This window comes from Malus sylvestris, chromosome 11 (assembly GCF_916048215.2).
Source record: "Malus sylvestris chromosome 11, drMalSylv7.2, whole genome shotgun sequence".
Classification (NCBI taxonomy): Eukaryota; Viridiplantae; Streptophyta; class Magnoliopsida; order Rosales; family Rosaceae; genus Malus; species Malus sylvestris.
Window position 1 is genome coordinate 35169409 of NC_062270.1, and position 23386 is coordinate 35192794.

The 23386-nt window shown below is 38.3% G+C and overlaps 2 protein-coding genes and 1 pseudogene across 2 annotated transcripts; all 3 read left to right on the top strand.

Annotated features, from left to right (window-relative positions):
• Positions 1-3392: 3392 nt before the first annotated feature.
• Positions 3393-6629, top strand: LOC126588258 (E3 SUMO-protein ligase MMS21-like; annotated as a pseudogene).
• Positions 6630-7581: 952 nt separating this feature from the next.
• LOC126588250 (uncharacterized exonuclease domain-containing protein At3g15140-like) lies at positions 7582-12394 on the top strand. Its single transcript, XM_050253336.1, has 6 exons — positions 7582-7944; positions 8912-9114; positions 9591-9671; positions 10479-10604; positions 10891-11014; positions 11951-12394. Exons 1-6 carry the CDS (start codon positions 7696-7698, stop codon positions 12149-12151), a joined length of 984 nt encoding a protein of 327 aa, XP_050109293.1. The 5' UTR covers positions 7582-7695; the 3' UTR covers positions 12152-12394.
• Positions 12395-14123: 1729 nt separating this feature from the next.
• LOC126589421 (uncharacterized) lies at positions 14124-23091 on the top strand. The gene is made up of 6 exons (XM_050254710.1): positions 14124-16009; positions 17274-17414; positions 17606-19370; positions 19868-20175; positions 20734-21593; positions 21687-23091. Exons 1-6 carry the CDS (start codon positions 14564-14566, stop codon positions 22825-22827), a joined length of 5661 nt encoding a protein of 1886 aa, XP_050110667.1. The 5' UTR covers positions 14124-14563; the 3' UTR covers positions 22828-23091.
• Positions 23092-23386: the final 295 nt, after the last annotated feature.

Below are 23386 nucleotides of genomic sequence, written 5' to 3' on the forward strand. Positions count from 1 at the left end.
ACAGAAAGTGTGAGGGGGCAAAAACAAAGTTTTTAAAAATCATTTCATTTCTCAAAAGTTTAAACCCCTCGCCGTAAAACCTGTATAGTTTTCCCAGAAACATAGAATATATATACATATCTCAAAACCATGTTCAAGAAACGATATTAATAAGTATGTCATGCCAAAGTATCTCAATGCAATGCTATAGGTAAACCATGCAAAATATAAATATCAAATATCGCATCAACCAATTCTCTCTAAATCAAACTGCACTGCTGAGTATATAACTCATAACCAATCTCAATCATATCGAATCAAATCAAATCAAATCCTGCACACGAGTCAGAACCACCTATAGTGGTCTGCATGACAAGACTAGGTGTAAAGTAAATATGCTCTAGTGCTACAATCACATGAAGGCTGTGCGAATGATCGCGGGTCACCTACGAGTTGGAACCACCTAAAGTGATATGTACGACAAACATGTGCACCTAACTTGGATCCAAGGTGAGCATACGGTGCGAGAGGTGAACATCACGTGAAGGACTGTGCCCTAACTCTAGGCGGGAGCACTAACATCGGGGTGCAGGTTTATGAGCTTTCAATACATTACAATATATCTCACATAATCGAAACAATATCATACCTTTGATTTATGAACTTACCTGTACGTCTGCAGCACCAATCATGAATGTATGCAACTACTAATGCATACTTAAAATAGATAGATACTTGCATGGCATTTCCAAAACATACATTCATTTAAATTCATTTTCTGGGAAAAATCTCAAGTATATAGGTATATACGGAAAACCAAAAACTCATTCACTGATATGTCGAAGGGTTGTAGCCCCCGAGTCTCGATTGATGGTGCTCGTCCTTAGGATAGGTCTCACATATATGCGAAATAACTGAATAAACATTATTTAAAGCACATAACCAAAATTAGGTAATAACTTCTCATACAAAGCTCAAATGGGGTATTTGAATATACCACCATGATCTACTCAACCTCAGGAACATCCCTATATTTTTAGAAAAGTTTTCCGACGTCCCACGTGCCGTCACGCGCCGGCCAAGGCAAGGCCAGACGCGCCCCCACGCGCGATCAACCCTGACGGAATCCTTAACCATCGTTAGGGAATATTCCGCTAAAAATTAGAATATTCTGTTAAACTAACCTGACGCCGTTAGCTGCCTTTAGGAATATTCTGTCAATATTGACAAAATATTCTCCTTTCTTCTCCGGCAAATCGCCGGTCGCCGTCGCCGTCGCCGTCACCGGAAATTGGAAATTCGAAAAACCTTAATATCTTCTTCATTTCTCAACCAAATTTCACGAATTTTATAACAAAATGAAGCTTAAGACAAGTAGAACAAATCCTTACCAGTTTTAGGACCTAAAACTCATGGGATCTCGCCGGAAAAATCCACGATAACCGGCCACCTCTGCAACTCACTATTCCCGAGCTTCTTGACGTCCAAAACGCCTCAACTCTCTTCTCCGAGCTTTGGGGGAGTGATCTAAAGCTTCCTATAACCTTAGAATCTTCCAAAAACTCTACATTTACGTGTGCATGAACAGTGCATCAAATCGGGATTCGAGTTCTCACAATCCCGACGTCCTCGCGACCAACTAAGGGTACCAATGTGTTCTTGGGCTTGCAAGGAACACAAAACCAACTTTCAAGTCTTCGATCCGTGAATGAATTGGATACTTGAAACTTGTCCGTACGATTTGTACGGAAAATGGGAAGAAAATCGAGAGGGAGAGAGAGAGTCAACGGAATTGGATGAGGGTGAGTGTGTGTGGTCCAAATTGGGTCACCAACCAAAACAAATAAAACTTTAAAATTTGATTGGATCCAAATAGTTAGGAAATGAACTTAATTGGTCCAAAACCTTAGCCCATTTACACACACCATCACCAAACGCTCAAGGGCAATTTTGTTAATTCACGCTATCGATAAAATAACTTGAGACAGGCTGTGACAATACATAAAACTAACAACATTTTCCATTGTGCGAATCAGTAATATCCTCTCGAGTGCAAATCAATAATATCCATCATTCTCTCGCTTGTTTATGTATCCCTTTAACTTTTTTTGGGGACATGTTTTAACTGTAAAAGAAAAAAAAAGTTTTTGTTAGCGATATTAATACTATATGTCTGAATCCATTAACTTAAAAGCATAGAACATGAAATAGAAACTGCAACGAAGTGTCTGAATTCACAGAACAAAAAACAGACAATGCGTTGCAGTGTCTAAATCCACAAACCTATTTGAATATCAATGCACAATCACAGAACAAGAAATAGACATTGCAACGAAGTGTTTGAATCCACAGAACAAGAAACAGACACTGCAATGAAGTGTTTGAATCCACAAACCTATTTGAATCTCAATGCACAATCATAGAACATGAAACTGACACTGTAACGAAGTGTCTGAATCCACAAACTTATTTGAATCTAAATGCAAAATCATAGAACACGGGAAGCGACGATTAAACTAAACGACATAACCACCATGAATAACCATACACACAGCCAACAAATATGTCGAAACAAACTAAATTTATTATATGCCCAAACCAATTTTAACATCCAAACAAGCTCAAATTCAAAACCAAAAGGTATAGTGCGCAAAATGACACCAAATCCCTCATAAACACAACTCAAATAACCTAAAACGTAAAAATTGAAGAACAAGAAGAAAATGGGAAGAAACATATTACCTTGATCGTGATTTCTCAGTCGCAAGGGTGAATTGTTCATTGGAATTAGCACAAATGCGAATTGTTTGTCAGAATCATTCGTCGAATGATGAAGGTGGTGGGAGGCGATGGAGGTTGATGGTGTTGTGAGGCCGAAAAATGGAGGTTGAAGGTGGCGGGAGGCGGGGGAGGTTGAAGTAATGGAGGTTGAAGGTGGTGGGAGGCGGGGAGGTTGAAGTCTAAGAGTGTTTTGTGGCTGCTGTGTGATTTACAATGAGGGAGATGGAAAATTTTGGTGTTTTAAATGATAATGACATCATTTGTAATTTTAATGGCGCACTCTTTGGACTCCGCCCCGGAGGCATCCTCATCGACATGACCACCTCCGAACCCTCCCTCGCTGTCGAGATCTCCTCCCTCGCCGTCGACTCGATCTTCGCCCACAAGTCCGGCGTGGGTCTTTTCATTAAAGGAGCATTGTAGCTCTATGTGCTTTGAAAAAAAGACAATTTTCCAAAGCAGCAAATAGCTGCTTTAGCTTTTCATTTGATTTCAACTTATTCTCACAACAGCTTTCAAAATAAGCCTTTTTTTTTAGTTTACCAAACACCTAAAACCCTCACAATCTTTTTTTATGGGTGCTGTTTTATTAAGCACCTCACTCCCAAACTAACCCGAAGTACAATGCCGTTTCGGACTTTTTGTTCTTTCTACTCAATCTCCCTCCAAAATCGCTCAGAGTCCGTCCTCCTGAACTGTTGCCTCGACTCCCCAGCTAAGAACCCGCCAATCAGCCAACCGGTTCGCCCAAACCCGGTTGTGGAAATACCCTAAAACCCACGTCCCTCCATGGCCTTGACCTCTCGCACTCATGGCGTCACTGGACGGATCCGAACCGCCACATCCAATCTCCACGAGGACAACCAGTCTCTTATCTCCGTAAGCTCCTAGGGCTTATGCCTTTTTTTATTTTTGAATGAAAAAAATAGCAATTTATTGTTTTTCTTATGGAAGATTATCTCTGCTTTCAGGATATTGGGAAAGCTTTCAGTTTGATGAAGGAAATTGCAGTTGATTTTGAAAGGGCTAAGCAGTTTGAGATGGTAATTTCCTTAAAAAACAATTTAATTTAATTTAATTTTTTTGAACGAGAAGTGGTTTTAGTTTCTGAAATTTGTAGGTGCTGCTGCTAAAAGCCTGAAACTTTATCAAATTTCTGAATTTTTTGAGTAATTTAAAGTTTTGGGTTTTATCTAATTATTGCCATTTGGATTTTTTAGCTAGAAACTGTTAAGAGAAAATGGAATTTCAATGTGATTAAAATGTCCTATCATAGATCATAGATTCAAGATATGAAGCATTTGTCGAGATATGAAAAACCCGAAAATGGGACAGGTGAAAGAGCTCGAAAATGCCGTTGTTGAATTGGTGGATACTTATGAAGACTGTTCGCATTTTTCGTCGGCAATTGAATCTGTTGGAGTTATATACCAACCTGGGCCAGAGGTGCTAGGAATTTTCTGCTTCTTGCACAGTTTCTGATTCAATGACTTTGCTTATTTATTTGTTGTTTCTCTAATCCATCCAAGCTGATATGGTTATTTGATGTTGATGGACCAGCTTACGGATTTCGATAAGTTGTTCAAGAATGAGGTTGCACAGCTGAAGGCAAACTCATCTTCAGTTCCCCAAAACCATCCACTAATGCGTCAATTCCGGGAAGGTGTCTGGGTATGAACTTTTGTTACTTTAAATGCACAGAATAAGATTTTGAAAATTTTCACTGACTTTTGACGATGCAGTTGGACAATGCTAAAAGCAAGCATAATGAATTGGTAAATGTTGCTTCTTATTCGGTTTTTTGTAATAAACTTTGCCTCAAGTTTCTTATGACAGGCAAGTTCACATGGAATGATGCCAACTAGTTAGAAACCAAACAACTGTTTTAAACACTTTTTCTGCCTAGCTTAGCAATATTTTGTGTAATTATTTTATTTCTGGCATTGAAGGGAATGCTATCGATGCCTATGGTTAAAAGGGTACATATTTTCTTTAAACTGAGCAAGTGTATTTCTTATTAAGCTCTCTTCTTACTAATATTTGCCAATCCTTAGACTGTTGTAAATGACCACTGTAACCTCGTTGCTGCATGCTAGTATATGTAAAGAATTAGAACTGCAAATAATAGGCAAAGAAGCCAGGCAAGTGTTGGGGAGGTAAACCACTTATTGGATTATAACAGGTCTAACTCCAAAGCAAATTGATAGTTTTAGGTGTTATATCTGTCCAGAATGAATATGATCCGTGGAAATACTGTTTATTGTAGTTTTTCTTATGCATGTTTAAGGGTAGAAGGACCATATAGTATGGTGGCCTTTGTTAACAAATAAAGGCATTCTTTAGCTTATGACAATAGGTTCTGTTGTATGATAATCCTGTGGTTACTCTAAATGGAGATATGTAGTTTACGATACATGATTCTCCATGCTTGGGAATGAATATTGAGTGCTTCATTGGTATCTAAACTATACCTCGTCTGATGCATTTTGAAACTTGTAGGATCAGTCATTTGTGTTGACTGTTGTTAAGGTCACTACTGATATTTGGGTTTCAAATCCTTCTTTTGCTGCATGTTTTGTTTCACCATCATTCTGTGCCTCATAAGTTTGACTCGTGCTTAATCGTCTTTGCTTGTTTGTAAACGTGAAGTTAAAGGATTGTTGCAATCTTTCTAAGACTCTGGTATAAAAATATAAAGTGGAAGTAGCAGAAAGTAAGTTCTTATGAAACTGATTTCTTCATAGTGTTCTTGTTTGTTGGGCAATTGTTTATAGTTTTGTAGAACTTTTAACATAAATCTGCAAAGGAGCAGAGAAAATATTCTTTAAAATGGAAGTAATATCTAACTGAGGAATGGAAGCTATTATGTTTGGTATTGTTCAACCTTCTTATTATTTAGGGAGAATTCTTCACCTTCCCTAAAAAACAAAAAAGCAAAAGAATCTAAATTCTGGGATGGTGCTTTTAATATTTTTCTGCAGAAAGTTCATCACGCAGGAGAGCCTATGCCAGGTGAAGAGCAGGAAGACATTATAATGACGAGCAACCAAAGCACTATTTTGAATGTCACTTGCCCATTGAGTGGAAAGCCTGTCATTGAACTGGAGCATCCAGTTCGGAGGTGCTGTATCAGTAACTTCAGACGTTTTTTTTCTTCTCTTTTGTTGGGAGAGTTTGGTTACGGTCTTTGCTGAGTGTTAGCGTGGTTATAAAACATCGAGTATTTGTGGTTGTTTAGGCGTTTGCAATCTCTACTTATGTTTGCTTATCTCATACGGTACATTTGTAGACCTTTCCAATTTTATTAAAGTTTTTCCTTGATTATGCAGTATCATATGCAAGCATGTTTATGACAAAGGGGCAATCACACAGTACTTACGGGGAAACAACACACGCTGCCCTGTTGCAGGTATTTAAAATTTTTGTTCCCCAACATGAGACGGACTTGTACCCTTGGTGAGATCGTTTAACCCTTTGGTTTTTCCTCCTGTCAGCTTGCCCTGCGAAATTGCAGCTAGATAAAGTGAAGCATGATCCATTGTTAGCCGCGGAGATTGATGACTTGCGTAAAATGCAGAACCAGGGTGTCATGACTGATGTGATGGATGTCACCGAGTTTGAAGAGTGATTGGATGATTTCGCTCTAAAACGACATTTCAGCTTGGCTATTTCGACATGCTTGAAGGTCGTCGTGAAGCAGCCATGTGCATTCCGTAGAATGGTTTTGTATAGAGTGACCTATTTTGATGATATTGCAGATGTTGTAGTTGAAAGCACTTCCAGTTCCTTGTATTCATTAACTGATACTGGAGATGATTCAATTTTCAATTTGCCAATCAAGGGTAATGACATATTTACCATTTTAACCATCAACAGTCACGATATTGGTGATGATCATATTTGTCACGTGGACAACGCATGAGTCATGTAGTAGGGTAAAAACGTCATTTCGCGTGTTATTTGGGTGGCAAATTGGACAGAACAGTTGATGAAAATTTTGATAGTTGAGGAGGAAATTGGCCATTAATAAAAGTTCATAGTAGAAATTGGCACTAACTTGCAAGTTCAGAGTGTAAATTGGTCAACATATCAAAAAATTAATATATGTGGTTGGTTCATATTGCTTTTAAAGTTAAGTGATTTTCCTATATCTCCTCCGTCTACGAGATGAACAGCTTGGTTTACGACACATCGTGTTCATCGCCACATCGGTTGGCTAGTGCATTAGCCTTACCCCAATAGGACCGAGAATGACCCTTTGATTAGAATGCCCCATATTTGTGACACGCGGAGCGTGACATTTACTTTTATAAAGTTCGTATAACTTCTGAAAAAAGGAAAATTCATTTTTTATGAATAAAGTATCATTCAAAGAGTGCATTTCCCCCTTAAGTGAAGAAGAGAACGACTTTGTATAGATACCCTTGAGCGATGTTCGTTGCCCTACTAGGCTCGCTATTATTTCATTCTATTTATGAATTCAAGCTCAGCTCTTCTTCTCCCATTTTTATATTTAGCAGTTAATATTTTAGTGAATAGGATGTTAAGTTTATATTTATGTATTCCGGATTTGAAACTCCCCACTCTTAAATTATTGTATTAGTTTTAAACTCTCTCCATGATAATAGTAAATAATAAAATAAAAAATAATTGCGTTTTTGGTTCGGTCTTGTGTAAGATTACACTTCTTTACTCTTTGGTATGAAAACCGATTCAATTAACTCGAGTTGGTTTAGTTTGAGTGACTAGAATGGTTCGGGTAATTAGAAGGGTGTGACAGGATTATAATCGGTTCAAATTATGAATCGACCGGTTTTCACATTGGACCGGTGTTTGTTTCCTTTCCTTTCATGATTACCCGCCAAGAGGCCGTTAAGCAAAACCGCCACATACAGAGTGACCGAGACTCAGAGAATTGAAAGCAAAGTGGCAGTAATGGCGTTTCCGAGAGCCAGACTTGTCACTCTCCCACTTCTTCCTTCACTCTTCTCAACCACTCTCAAACCCTTCCTTCCCATTTCTCCCTTACTCCCTCCTCCTCCCGTCCGTTCACTCGCCGCCTTTGCCTCCCTTTCTGCTTCCGAAACCCAAGACTCACCGGCTCCGCGGGTCCCGCCTCCTCGAAAGACCGCCGAACGGTGGAAGCCCATGTGTTTGTATTACACGCAACGGAAGTGCACTATGGTAGGTTCTAGCTTCAGACCACCAACACCCTCAAGTCTTCAATCTTAGCCCACGAATCAACTCTACTCATAATTTGATTTTCTGGAACAATTTGTGTAGTTAGCTTGGTGTCGAGACGTCATTTTCGGATACTGTTTGTATCGTAATTGAGTAGAGGATTATCTTGCATTCCATGTGTTTGATTGAATGCCTCAGACAAAGTGATTTGCTTTACTTTGCTGTTGCATTTTTTCCTGTGAGTGAGTGGAATTAATGTTTCGGTGAGCTGCTGATTATCTCTTGAATGTTGTCTCTGTATAGATAAAAATTGTTTATTGGTAAATAATGGTATATGGCTAACAAACACGTGAGGGATATGTGTTTTGAAGCCTGTGATTTCATGTTTGATCCATTGGTAAGTCCAACCCTTTAGATTTTCTTGCGTTCTAGCAAAATCCAGCAAATTCTACCCTTTGAGTTGCTGTTGTTTCTTTCCCCTCTTCTTCCGTTCTTTCACTTTCTGCCTCCTTAACTCTATCACATGCACACACGTACAGTTTTTTTTCCGTCTTTGTGTGTGTGTGTGTGTGTTTATTTGGCATTGCAAACAAGGAATTAGTAGTGATGTTATCATTGCAGTTATCATCATCTTGCATGCTGGCATTTCAGCAGGGTATTGCTTATATTCAGCACGATAAGCATGGTCCATTTCTACTGTTATTTAGAATGTCATATTGGATTTGGTCTTTAGATCAAACAGTAACATTTTGCATATTGGTGTAATTAGAGTTTTGGTTAGCTGCTGAATGTGTCACTAGCCATATATTGGCGTTGTAGAAAGGGAAAAACTACCAGTTTCTTACATAGATATTCACAGGTTGTCTTGGAAGGACAATTACTAAAGGGGAAAAAGATTCATGTTTGATGGTTTAATTATTCATATTACATCAAGAACATGTAATCTAATTAGAGTTACTTTGTTTTGAAGATGGAGGATCCTATGCACATGGAGAAGTTCAATCATAACTGCTCTAGAGATCTTGAAGTGACGAATTCGATGTCAAACGGCATCCGCTTTCAGAACCTAGATTTTTTTCTTGTACTTGATTTGGAGGGAAAAGTTGAAATTCTTGAGTTTCCAGTTCTGATGATTGATGCAAAAACCATGAATGTCGTGGATTTTTTCCACAGGTTTTACAGCACCTCCTCAACACATTTTAGTGCAATTCAATTACTAATCTGCCTTTCCTGCTAGAGATTATATTGTTTTTGTTTTCTGTTTCATGCATACGATAGTTGAGCATGATTTAAAATTTTCAAAGCTATAAAATTAATGTATACCAGGAGCATATGATGCAAACCACCAATTGCTTATTTTACGTTCCCCATTTACTAGCAGGATCTGCTTTGGTACATTTTTCATACTTCTTTTATAAGTATTGGACATGTTGCCAATGGAACAATGAATCTGTCTGGTATTCTGTAAAGAACCAATGCTCAGACAATTAAGGGGAAAACCATTACTATTGCTGATTTTCCGTACGAATTCTATTTTTATAATTTATTTTGTTTGGTTCTTGTTTGTTTGTTTTCCTTTCATTGTGCTCCTGCACAAGTATTTAGAACAGTAATTTTGGTTTCTAACTTTTTCCATTATTCCTTTGCAGATTCGTGAGGCCAACGGAGATGAGCGAGACAAGAATAAATGAATATATTGAAGGAAAGTATGGCAAATTTGGAGTCGATCGGTATGCAAGTAATTTAGTTGTGAGTTGTGACCACGCGGCACTTATGCTTCACGTTTATCACATTTTAGCAGATTAAGAAAGTAGTCAAAACACTGGTAGATCAAGCTATATAAAAAAATTTAGAAAGAAGGGTAATGAAAGCTAGATGAAGACAAAAATATTTTAACATGGTTATGGGTAGTTATTTATTTGTCATATCACATATGTTTTTGTGATAAAATTTCGTTGTCAAGTGCCATTCAATTTTTGGTTTACAGTAGCTAGTAGCTTATTAAAATATTTCGGATCTGATACAACTACAGAGCTGATGTTATCTGATGTAATCTGGAAAACGAATGGCATGAAACTAAAGATCTGATACAAAAAGAAAAAAGTTGGTATCATTAAATTTGTTAGCAACTTCACTACCAGAAAGAAACTAAATGGACCCAGTCAGAATGAAATATTTTGCATTTGTAGGTCTTGAACTAGGATACAAGTTTGCAGACCTAGAAATTGCTGATTTGGAAGAAATTTCTTGGGGTGAGTGCTTGGGTTAAAAAGCCTAAGAAGAATGTTGTGAAGAAGATAACCCTCTAAGAGAGTGGTTCAATACCGGACTAGCAATCACAGTAATTGAATAAGGGTTGTTCCCATGAGAGAAAGTAGACTATAAACAGGAATTGTAGTGTTAAGTTGAACACTATTTCATATGTTAGTTCTAATACTGAAAAGTTATTGTCATATTGTAATAATTTTAGTTAATTACATTTGGAGTTTTCTCGTTATGCTTGTAGTGGTACATAAATATGACATACAGATTTGCAGTGTTTGGCATGATACAGCTATACCATTTAAGGATGTTCTTCAACAATTTGAAGCATGGTTAATTCAGCATCAGTTGTGGGGAGAGGAGTTGGGTGGGTGTCTTAATCGAGCAGCATTCGTCACTTGGTAAATCTCACTTTTCATTAATATATCTGGCCTGTATCTTATGATAGCAAACCTTTTCTCTTTCTGCTTAACTTTAAACTGTAAATGATGCTAGTTTAGCTCTGATATTGAGCATGGCGTATGGAACTATTATTTTCCAGTAAAATTTGGTGTTCAAGTTTGAGTGCTGCCCCTTACTTACTCCACGATTTCCACTAAAAATTGCTAAGGAAATATTCTCTTATGATATTCAATCGAGATGAATCATTTCTGGATTTTCTGATCTATCTTGTTGAGCTATTATCAGTGGAAACTGGGATTTGAAAACAAAAGTTCCTCAGCAATGCAAAGTGTCAAGGATGAAGCTTCCCTCATATTTTATGGAATGGATCAATATCAAAGATGTCTATCTAAATTTTTACAAGAGAAGGGTAAGTTCACACTATATCTTCATATCTTTAAGAAAACGTGTCACATGCCTTTTGCTCATGATATGTGATATGGAAGTTGAGGGATGAATGGTTTAACCAAAACATGGCGGTAATTTAATTAATACTGAATATTGATGCAATTGAAGTTTGAACTTTTGTTGGGTGTGGTATTGGTTTGGCCTGATGATGTTAAATTGTATCAACCTACAAATCATAGAATCAGTATATTAGTTTCCATTAATTGACAGGGTCACGTCAATGCTAAGCTTCTTGATCACTGAGCATGAAACAATTGCTTTCCGAGTTTTTCTGGTTACACATCATAATCAATTTTATAACAAAGAGAATTTGTTTAATCCCTGCCCTGGTTTGGCTTATATTCAGTTTGCTTCTCTGTGGTTTAGTCTCACTTTGTCCATGTATGGTGTATTATCTTAAGTTTTCCTTTTTCTTGAACCAAATCTGTTTGATTCCAGTGGTCTACCATATCATGTATTTTCGATTAACTGTGCGATCAAGCATAATTCTATGAAAAATCACTGAGTCGTTGATACATCAAATAGGGATTGAATTTTTATGATTTTCTTAGGATCTTTTCCGTGTTGAATCGTTTTAGATTGCATTTGGATAAGTGCATTGAAATGAGGGATTCAATTTTATTACCTAATTTAAATCGTTTATCTAGATGTTAAAAAAGCATAAAAGATGGCTTTGATACATTTTGTCTTAGATTGAGAAGAGCATTCTATATTGAAGTGTTTAGAGAGTAATTTGAAAGAAAAGAACCCGTTCACCTTCACTCGTGGACTTTATTAATATCAAAAGAATTCGAAAGCTTGTTTAACAATTTACACTAAAAGTTTAAATCCAAACATTTTCTTCTGAAGTATATTCCAACACACAACATTAAGACTTTTGCTTCGTTATGGATTGCAGGCCACAGGAATGATGACGATGATGAAGGAACTTCAGATACCATTGTTGGGAAGTCACCATCTTGGGTTTGATGACTCAAAGAACATAGCAAGGGTATTACAACACATGCTCGCTGATGGTGCGGTTATACAGATTAGCGCAAGGAGGAATCCCGATTCTCCTGAGAATGTCGAATTTCTGTTCAAGAACAGAATTAGGTAGCTGATTCTAGTTGGATTTCTTAAAAAATTAACTTAGTTGTACAATGAAGGAACCAAAGGTTTCCAGTTCTTCACTTCAAAATCCTGATTTCTTACCACTACTGATCTGAAGTGATTCTGTTGCTCCACTTCTACCACCAAAGTTTTTTGTTTTTGTTTTGTTTATGCAAATTCATATTGGGGGATGGAGAATTGAATTGACGTGTCTTAAGTTTTTCTTCGATATAGGAAAATGTTTTCCGCACACTCTCTCTACACACCCCAGTTTTTTTTTTTTCTTTTTGTCTCCAAATTTCTCTTTGCAATAAACAGGAGTGTGTAAGGAAAAAAAAATGAGATGTGCGGAAATTACTTCTCTAGATATAACCTAAACCCTAAATGCTAATTCCTAAATCTTTTCTTATTTTTCTAGTTTCCCATGGGGCTAAATCTCAAATCTATAAACGACATCGTTTGACCATAAATACAGCATGAGTAAATCATATATTCCTCTTGGTAATCTTGAGTACGAATTCTTTGCTCATACTCACCCGGTGACTAGTTATTTTTGTAGGGAAGTGATTTTTACACTTTTTTTTTATCTTCTCACAAATCCCTCTTTACTTCTAGTTATTGGATTGAATAGGTTAGACGAATTGACAGTCAAGATTAAACAGAAGTGTGAAAATCACTTCCCATTTTTTATTGTCGTTTTTTATAAAGTTTATTATTATTAAGGGGATCGAGAATGTTTAAAACTATTACAATAATAAAGGGGAGGGGGAGTTTCAAATGCAAGTGTCACATGTAGAAACCCAACATCCTATCCACTAGGATATTATTACTTTTACATAAAGGATTCGGGTTGAGAAATCTCCTCAATATATTACTGATCCTTTGCTTGAGGATTGTAATTGATTTTAATTTCTTCTTTACTTGGTTTTATTGGCGAAATATATAATTAGGCGGTGCCTCACCCCTTTTACCTTTCATTCGATTCGTTGGTCGCAGATAAAGAAAAATGTGTGAATAACACCATTCTATATAATATACAGTTTTCCTAAACATTTTTGGCACTTAAAAAAGAGCCGTTGGTGCTTCTTTGAATCCCCTTGTGAGTTATGACATATGTACAGCCAAAGCCAAAACACTCCCACCCCATCCCTCTCTGCTACATCGAAAATTAGAATCCAACACATTTGGCGGCAACAACATGCATCGAACATGCACTTGCAAAATTGAGCAAATTACACTAATAAGTTGCACACCCCCTACTCTTTCTCCACGCGCGTGTACTCAACCTCCCATGAACCAAACCAAATCCTTCCACCTAAAATCCCAAATCTCAAATCCCATTTCTCAATTCCAATTCCCACTAATCTGAAATCGTATGACTTGATAAAACTGATTGCTCTTGTATCAAAAGCAGAAAGAAATGACATTTGCTCTTTCGGATTAAAGATTGAAAATTTTGTACGGGAATTTGAAGATATTAAAAACATGTATTTCTACATAATTTTATTTTTGGTATCATTTCTGTACTCGCATAAATCATTTAATCTTTTTTATTTTTTTAGAAAATAAATATAATGTTCACTAATCAACATGAAGAATACATACAAAAATAAAATTAAATACATGAGTGTAATATTGTTAAAACTTTGTCGGAATCTTTTAACTTGAGCAAAAAAAAAAAAAAAACTCACTACGCACAAAAAATTACATATTTGTTCTCTTGATCTAAGTTTGTAAGAAATTTATAACTTAAATGATTAAGAACATTTATTCATACGCTAAAAGTCACAAGTTTGGAGTTTGTTTCCAATTCCAATATTGTATTTCTTAAACAGAACAGAAGATGAGATCTCGAGTATCACAAAACTTGTTTACACGCACGATGGGTGCGCGTGGGGAAGAAACCCAAAAAAAATAAAAATCAGCGAGGAGCTCTGTTCCATGCGCGCTCTCTCTTTCGCCCTAAGTGTCTCTCTATAACTAAACAGCAAACAGAGAAGATTTCAGAGGAAGAGAAAGAAAAGAGAGACCTTCATAAGGACGCAGAGTCCCGAACCCAGAAGACCCAATCTTCCGGAAACACCCCCAAAATTCTCACCAGCTGAAGGGGGATTCAGCATGCTTCCCCAAATTGATTTCTAGGGTTTCTGTTCCTTTCTCGAATTTCTTTTTGTTCATCGTCCATGGATAAAACCGATCGACTCAGAGATGTCCGGGTGAGTCCCTTAGGCCTCTGTTCTACTTCAATACAGCTTCTCTTTTATAAATCCAGCTGAATCGGGCACCTAATTGGAAGAACAAAGCGATTAATCGATACCCATTTGCCCAAAGCTTCAGATTTTTGTGCATATAATCGCAGATATATACATAAGCACTGGTTTTGTAGAGTTTTGTATAGGATTTTTGTGTGTTTCTTGCCATGCGACTCTCGTCGAAGCAAAGTACGGTGTCGAATCGGTCAGGACCTCGGCTTAGGAAGAAGCACAAGAGGCTTGATGCTATATGTGAGCAGGAGTATAAGAGGAACCATAATGGTGGGGTGGGACCTGGGCCGGGGAGATCGGGGAGTGGTGAGGTGGAGCTGCGTCGGAGCGGGAGGGCTCGCCGTGCCCCGATTTTGCTTGATGTCTCTCCTTCACCGCCGAAGAAGCGGCGGAAGGTTGATAAGAATGTAGTGGTGGGTGCTGGGATGAGTGTGAAGGAGGAAGATTTGGAAACGCCGGGAAGTTGGAGATCGAGGTTGAGATCAAGGGGTAGAAATGTGGGTTTTGGGGTAAAAGGGAAACGGAAGCTTTATGAAGAGGTGAGTGAATGCCGAAGGGAAGAGAAGATGGTGGGGACTCGATCGAATGATAAGAATGGGGAATTTGAAAGTGGGAGGCATAGAGTTGTCAAATCAAAGGGACCAGGGAGGATTAGAGCAACAAATAGTTCAGACCATGAACTGAGAGAGGAATTGCCCGCGAATAAAGATGAACCTGTGGAGGAGGAAGCAGAGGTGATAATTAAGAATGAAGATGTTGCTATGCAATTGGATAGCGGAATGGATGGTGGCAAGGAAATGGAAATAGTGGACGATGATTCCACAATGATAACTGAGGCAGGGGAGAATTCAAAATTAGAGGAAGCATGCATTGTTAATGAGCATGTGGCAACAATGGACAATGCGGAGGTGATGGAACATGCTGATGACCTTGTTGCAACTGTGGACAATGTGGATACGATGGAACATGCTAATGAGCTTGTGGCAACTGTGGACAATGTGGAGACGATGGAACATGCTGATGAGCATGTGGAAGCTATGGACAATGTGGAGCCAACAGAACATGCTGATGAAAAGGTGGAGCAATCTGAGTGCGTGATTCAAGAAGAAAATAATGATAAGCATGTGAAACAGCTAGAGTGTGTGAAGGAAGGAGAAAATCAAGGGGATGCTAGGGTGTCAGAAGCTGTTAGAGTTTCAAGAAATGAAGTGGAAGTAGCAGGGTGTCATGAAGGGAAGGATTCTTATTCATCCAAGCCTGATGAAGAGCTTGCAATAGAAATGAATAATGCGAAGGTGGATAAGTTTAAACATAGGAAAAGTGATACACTTGGCAAGCCACACATTAAGGAGGGCAGAAGGTGTGGTTTGTGTGGGGGAGGGACTGATGGTAAACCTCCAAAAAGATTAGTTCATGATACGGGTGAGAGCGAGAATGAGGCATACTGTGGCTCTTCAGCCTCTGAGGAACTTAACTATAACCTATGGGATGGTTTTGGTGATGAACCTGGTTGGCTTGGACGTCTGTTGGGTCCTGTAAATGATCGTTATGGTATTGCCGGAATATGGGTCCATCAAAACTGTGCTGTGTGGAGTCCAGAGGTGGGGTTTCTTGACTAACTTTTAAACGTTTTATACTTTACATCATAGTACTATACTACTATCTGTATTTTACATTTAATATCTTAATCTTTATGAACATGTTGGTGCTGTTTGTTATCAGTAGTGGTTGGCAACCAGGTTGGTAATGAGTTATTCCAGATAAATCTCCTTTCAAAAATTCAAGACCATTTTATTGGTTGTAAACTTTTTACTTCTCCTTCCACCGCAAAGTTGGCCCTGTATGGTATCATGAAAGGATAAACTTTGAAGTTGGCCCTGTACAGATCAAGGCTTTTTTTACACGTTGGCTCCTTCTTGGAGCTTTTCTTACATTTGAATCTTATGTATTCTTGGATGCTTTAATTATAACAATACCATTGCATTTGATACTTATTACAAGCATATATATACCTTACTCTTTCATGACGATGATGTCAAATTTTGGTATGTCTGGCATGCGACATGCCTATTGCACTAGGAAAGTACTCTACCAGATCAACATATAAAGTTCTTTTAAGACATGGTATTTATAATAATGTGTTGGACCTTATTGTCATGTTATGTATATAAATGCAAGAGTCTTCCAATAAAGAAGGGTTAGTCATAATTATTAGATTGGCGAAATGGGTTTGAACTAAAATGCTTTCTGTTTCCATGTGTTACTGTAGGCTTTGTGTAAAAGTCTCATCATGTGTCTCCTTACTGTCCTTTTCTTTACAGATTGGATTGTCCTTAATCAAATGTTATTTTGAAGTTCTAAAATACCGACCCTCAGTTTATCTTCTCAAATCCGAGGGATTAATTGATGAACCCAGTTACCTTCGTGAAATTACAGTTAAAGTTTTTTCCCCACTCTATTAAGTTTTTTTATTTGTACCTTTTTACAGTAGCTTGCTCTTTACTTATTTTGTTGAAAATAATGGTTGGTTAATCTGGATCTGTTAGCTATCTGACCTTGCTGATCTAGAAGAATGTTTCCTTTGCATGAATATTCACTGATGCTGTGTTTTTATCAGATTATTAGGTATCTACGTTTTACCATCTGTCTTGACCTGTGATGAAACACGTAATTAGGAAGTAAGCAAAAACCTTTATTGCTTGATCCATCGGTGACTGTTGTATATGCATGCAATTATTTACTTATATGGTTTAAACTTTAACTGCTTGGTAGATCCATTGGTGAAGTTAAGAACTGTATTTTCCATTTTGTGTTAAGGTATCTCAGTCAACTCTGATGTTCTATGCATGTGATTTGTGTTTGCAGGTTTATTTTGCTGGTTTAGGATGCTTAAAAAATGTGAGGGCTGCACTATGCAGAGGGAGAGCATTAAAATGCACCCGCTGTGGAAGGGCAGGAGCTACAATTGGGTGCCGCGTTGATCGGTGTCCAAGAACTTACCACTTGGTTGGTTATTTTATTTGCCGTATGCTTATCAGTTTATAATATGAATTTGTGTGCTATACCAGCTTATGGTAAACAGACAAGTAGACAACAAACCCACCCACCCACCCACCCACCCACCCACCCACCCACAAACATAATATGTATGCTCATTCATATATATTTTATGGCTGATGTCATTCTGTAATCTGCAGCCTTGTGCACGAGCTTATGGTTGTGTATTTGATCATCGCAAATTTCTTATTGCCTGTACTGATCATCGGAATCTCTTCCAACCTCTTGGTGATCAATATTTAGCCCGTATAAAGAAATTAAAGGCTAAGAAGATGAAGATGGAAACGAGAAAACTTTCAAATGATGCTTTGCGGAAGGATATTGAGGCAGAAGAAAAATGGTTAGAGAATTGTGGTGAGGATGAAGAGTTTTTGAAACGTGAAAGTAAGAGGCTTCATCGGGATTTGGTGAGAATTGCACCCGTTTACATTGGAGGCTCCGACTCAGAGAGTGGAAAACTATTTCAGGGTTGGGAATCTGTTGCAGGCCTTCAAGATGTCATTGGGTGCATGAAGGAAGTTGTCATGTTGCCTCTTTTATATCCAGAGTTCTTTGATAGTCTTGGTCTCACACCTCCTAGAGGTGTTCTTTTGCATGGGTATCCTGGAACAGGTAAAACTCTTGTTGTCCGGGCATTAATAGGTGCTTGTGCACGTGGTGATAAACGGATAGCATATTTTGCTCGCAAAGGTGCAGATTGTCTAGGGAAATATGTAGGTGATTCAGAGCGCCAGCTAAGACTCTTGTTTCAGGTTGCTGAGAAATGTCAACCTTCTATAATATTCTTTGATGAGATAGATGGGTTGGCACCTTCTCGAACGAGGCAGCAAGATCAGACACATAGTTCAGTTGTGTCAACACTGCTTGCTTTAATGGATGGTTTGAAATCTCGAGGTTCAGTTGTAGTTATAGGCGCCACAAATCGTCCTGATGCTGTTGATCCAGCATTGAGGCGGCCCGGACGATTTGATAGGGAAATCTATTTTCCGCTGCCATCAGTGGAGGACCGAGCTGCCATTCTTTCACTTCACACTCAAAAGTGGCCAAAACCAGTTGCTGGATCCATCCTCAAGTTGGTTGCAAGCAGAACTGCTGGATTTGCTGGTGCAGATCTGCAGGCACTATGTACTCAAGCGGCTATCATTTCTTTGAAGAGAAATTTCCCTTTGCAAGAAGTTTTGTCTACCGCTGGAAAGAATGGTTCCGACCACAAGCGCCTCTCTCTTCCTGCCTTTGCAGTGGAGGACAGGGACTGGTTGGAAGCTCTCTCATGTTCTCCGCCTCCCTGCTCTCGTAGAGAAGCAGGAGTAGCTGCTAATGATGTAGTATGCTCTCCTCTTCCTACCCATCTTATCCCATGTCTGCTACAACCATTATCTACTATGCTTGTTTCCCTTTATCTTGATGAACGACTCTGGTTGCCGGCTCCTCTCAGAAAATCTGCAAGAATGATTGAAAGTGTGATGGTTTCTGCTTTGAATAAGAAGAAGATGCCCAGTGATCGTTGGTGGTCCCATATATCAGTCTTACTTCAGGAAGCAGATGTTGCAAAAGACATAGAGAGAAAGCTTTTGCGCACTGGCATTTTACTGGGATATGATACTTGTGCTGATTCTGATGTTTTTAATGACGATCATGATGATGACGACAGTTTGAAGTTTCAGCCTTCTGTTAAACACCATGGTGGCACACGTCCGAGTTTGTTGCGGAATATATCCGTCGCCTCAACCAGCAAATCAGGATTTCGGATATTGATTGCTGGAAATCCCAGAGCTGGGCAAAGGCATCTTGCTTCTTGCCTTCTTCATTGTTTTGTTGGAAATGTACAAGTTCAGAAGGTTGATTTGGCTACAGTTTTACAAGAAGGGCATGGAGATATGGTGCAAGGCATAACAAAAATATTAAGTATGTTCCTCGCTATTTATTTTGAATTTGTTGTTGCTTGCTTGCTAGTAGGATAAAGACTATGAGCTACATGCTGTAACATTTTGCGATATAATGCTTTAAGCTCAATAGTTGTGCTACTGCGAGTTCTCTTTACCAAGGTGAAATTCTCTTACTGTATTTAATTACCCTGCTTTAAGTACTCTTGGTTTGAACTTCAGTTGATCCTATATTTCTTTTTCATTTTCCTAGAAAGTCTTTTCAACACTTCCATTAATTTCTTTGATACTTGGTAGTAGGTACTCTTTGTCCTAAGCTTAAGCTCGTGGAATAGGAGTGGTATCATAAGATCATTACTTTGATGGAATATTTCAATTTGCAAATTAGAGTATAGGTAATTGCCATAGAAAAAACTACAAAATGATGTGGTTATACTGCATGAGAGAGAACTATAGATTCAGTTGAAGTTTACAATTCAATTTTGAATATTGAAGAGTAAGTTTTATTTTCTCTTGCAGTGAAATGTGCTAGTGTTGGGTCATCTATAGTTTTCATGCCACGAATTGATTTGTGGGCTGTAGAGACACTTCTTCCAACGACAGAGGAAAGTGATTCCGACTTATCAAACCATCTACTTACTGAAAATGAAAAATCGTATTCTGTACATGGTCAATCTGTTGAAGAGGGGAGTGAGCCCACTTCACAGCAATGCAAATCTATAGAAATGGGAGAGTGCACAGGTGATTCTCAGGGCGCTTCACATGCCTGGAACCTATTTGTTGAGCAGGTGGAGTCTATTTGCGTCTCCTCATCCTTGATGATTCTGGTAGGCAGTTTTTTCTTTCTTTTGGTTTTTATTTCCCTCTTTTATCAAATATTTCCACAGATTTAGCTGTGTTGGAGTATGTAGTATTACTGTATTAGCTCAACCATTTTTTCATTGGCAAAGGCTTATTAATTCTAATAGTCTTAATTCTTTTGATCTCTTGTGCCTGAAAAATATATAGTTTCCACTCTTATGGCTATATTGCATGTGGGTCGTAGTCATTTATTTCCATTGTCTATAATTGACTTGGTTTAAGTACTCTTCTAATGATGGCCGGTGGAAAATCTTGCTTAAAAGGTCGGCATTGAATTTCATCTTTGTTGGAAATGAAAGAAACCTTATGTGAAGAGACATGATAAACAGAGCGGAAGATTTCAACCAACCTTAATAAAATTTAACTACTGTGAAATTTTTTTGCTAGTTTTTAAGTCTACAACAAGAACTGGGGTTCATTTGAATTAGTACAAACTAAATGCTTCATGATCTCTGTTTTATTTTAAATAATTAAAATAAATGTCAAAATTAGCTTGTAATGCTTTTTACTTTTTTTTTTGACAGGCTACATCGGAAGTTCCATATTCAGTACTTCCAGTAAGAATAAGACAGTTCTTCAAGAGTGACATATCAAATTGCAATCAGTCAATTCCTATGAAGAATACAGTTCCCCGATTTTCTGTGCAGATTGATGAAGATTTCAACCATGATTTGGTGATCAATCTATCCACAGAAGAGTTATTAAGGGATATGGTTCAACAGGTTGTTCTGTTAATTCATCAAAAGTCCCACATCCATACAACTTCATACCAGGAGTGTGGAACTTGTGATCCTTGGGATCATCAATCAGAGATAGTTAATCACAGGACAGTTCATGGATCAGCTGATGTCAACAACAGTGTAACACAGGGTCCTAATGAATCTCTTCTTAAAGTTCATCTACCGCCTGACAATAGAAGTGTGAAGGGGAAGTCAAACTTGCTTCTTGCAATATCTTCATTTGGCTATCAAATTCTGCAATATCCTCATTTTGCTGAGCTTTGTTGGTTTACTTCAAAACTCAAAGAAGGTCCCTCTGCAGACATAAGTGGACCTTGGAAGGGCTGGCCATTCAATCCTTGTATAGTTCGACCTAATAACTCAATTGAAAAGGTAGCTGTTGCTTGTAGCTCCAGCAATACGAAAAGCAAAGAAAAATTTGGTCTAGTTAGAGGCCTTATTGCTGTTGGTTTATCGGCATATAGAGGTGTCTATACGTCACTCAGGGAAGTCTCCTTTGAGATACGGAAGGTTCTTGAGCTTCTAGTTGCCGAGGTCAATTCAAAGATTCAGGCTGGGAAAGATAGATATCAATATGTTCGCCTTTTGTCGCAAGTGGCCTATCTGGAAGACGTGGTTAATAGCTGGGCATACACGCTCCATAGGTAAAATGCTTCTATTGCAATTAGTGTCCTTGTAGATTTGTTTATATTTTTTTGTTTTCCTGGATTATCTAATAATGATTGCTAACATTTCAGTTTAGAGTTGGATGCTCCAATGAAAATGGAAAATGCTAAGCTAACTGATGTGAGACATCCAAAAGATGATGATGTGAGACCTCCAGATGATCACCATGTGGATGGACAAGTTCAAACTGAGGAACCCAAGCCAAATAATACTAGCAAATGCTCCGACGAGCTTGAAGTGCCGGAAAGTGTCCCTCAAGGGTTTGATACTGAAAAAGTCGGTTGTGTTGACTTAAACAAAGATGGTGAGTTGGGTCATCCTGATTCTGAGGGTAGACTTGCAATTTCAGATTTGTCTGGACAGAAAATCATCGTAATGGATTCTACCCTGGACAAATCTCTTCTTGGTTCCAGTGAAAGTTTGAATGAATCAGAAAATGACAGAAACCATGTCGAAGTGAATGGAGATTCTGGATCCTTGAAACATTCAAATGGATTTGACTGCACTGAATCTGTTGTCATTTCTGAGGATGGTTCTACTTCTGGTGAATTTGGCAGCATTAAGCTCTCAAGCTCTAGGGCCATCTGCAACGAGGTTAACGGTTTGTCCTCAATGGAGGCTGGTATTATACTTAATAATGGTAAGTGTGATGCCAATGAGCATATTGTAGGCATTGACACCTCGAACAAAATATTTCTCCCTACCAAGTCTGGGGTTCTTTGCTTGTATCGTTGTTGCCCTACATGCCTAGATACCCTCCGCAGTTTGACACATAAACTTCTTATTCACAAATGGGGATCAAATAAGAGCCAATGGACTATAGAGGATGCTCATGATATCGTTGCATCAGCGTCTGTTGATCTTCTTTCAGCCATTAGAAGAATTGTCGGTTCTGGAGGTTTCAGCAACTCACCGGATAATAAAATGAGAGACAGAAATAGTGAGGAGTTCAAATGGCCGGAAGCAGTTACATGTCACTGCAAAAATTCAGGAACTAAGAGTCTTTTGCCAGTGGAATGTAAATGCCACACCATCAGCGAGGACACATCCCTGAGTACTCATCGCAGGTTTGATCCAAAATTTATTTTCAGAGATGGTGTACTGATTCATATGGATCCTGACAAGGATGTTTCTTTCCACTGTAAATTCGAGACCCTGTGCCTCTGTTCTCTTATAGAGTTGATACTAATGGCCGAGCAGCCTTTTCATTGATTTGATCCTTTCACAGCTTGGGTTTGCTATACCCGTGTCAAAGTTTTGTGCCGTCGCCGAATTTAGACGTGCAAATTTTCTCGAGTCTTTGAAAATGAAATTAGTAGTTATCGGCTTGGTGGTCTGAACTATTTTCTGCAAAGTATACTTGTGGAGTTTTCACTCTGCCTGAGGAGCCAATCGCCGTATGTAGTTAGCAGATTTGGACACCATTGTTTCATTCGTTTTTACATACTCAACTAGTTCAGTTGGACTTTTGCATTATATGGTTTTGTTACTAACCCTTGAGACTAGTTTTTGGAAAAGGAAATGATAGGGAGAAACACCTGTATGCAAACTTTTCTTTGATTTTAATGAGTAATTTGATTTTAATCCAAGCGATAGTCCTACTCTAAACTGCATTAACGGGAGGGGAACGAGTTTGAATCCGAGGATCAACGAGTTGGAGAGGAATGCCTTAACCACCAGGGCAATTATGACACTCTTGTTCTTTTTCCTTTCCTTTTTATTTTGATCATTTGGATTTTGAAATCACAAAACTGGCCTACGAAAATTATAG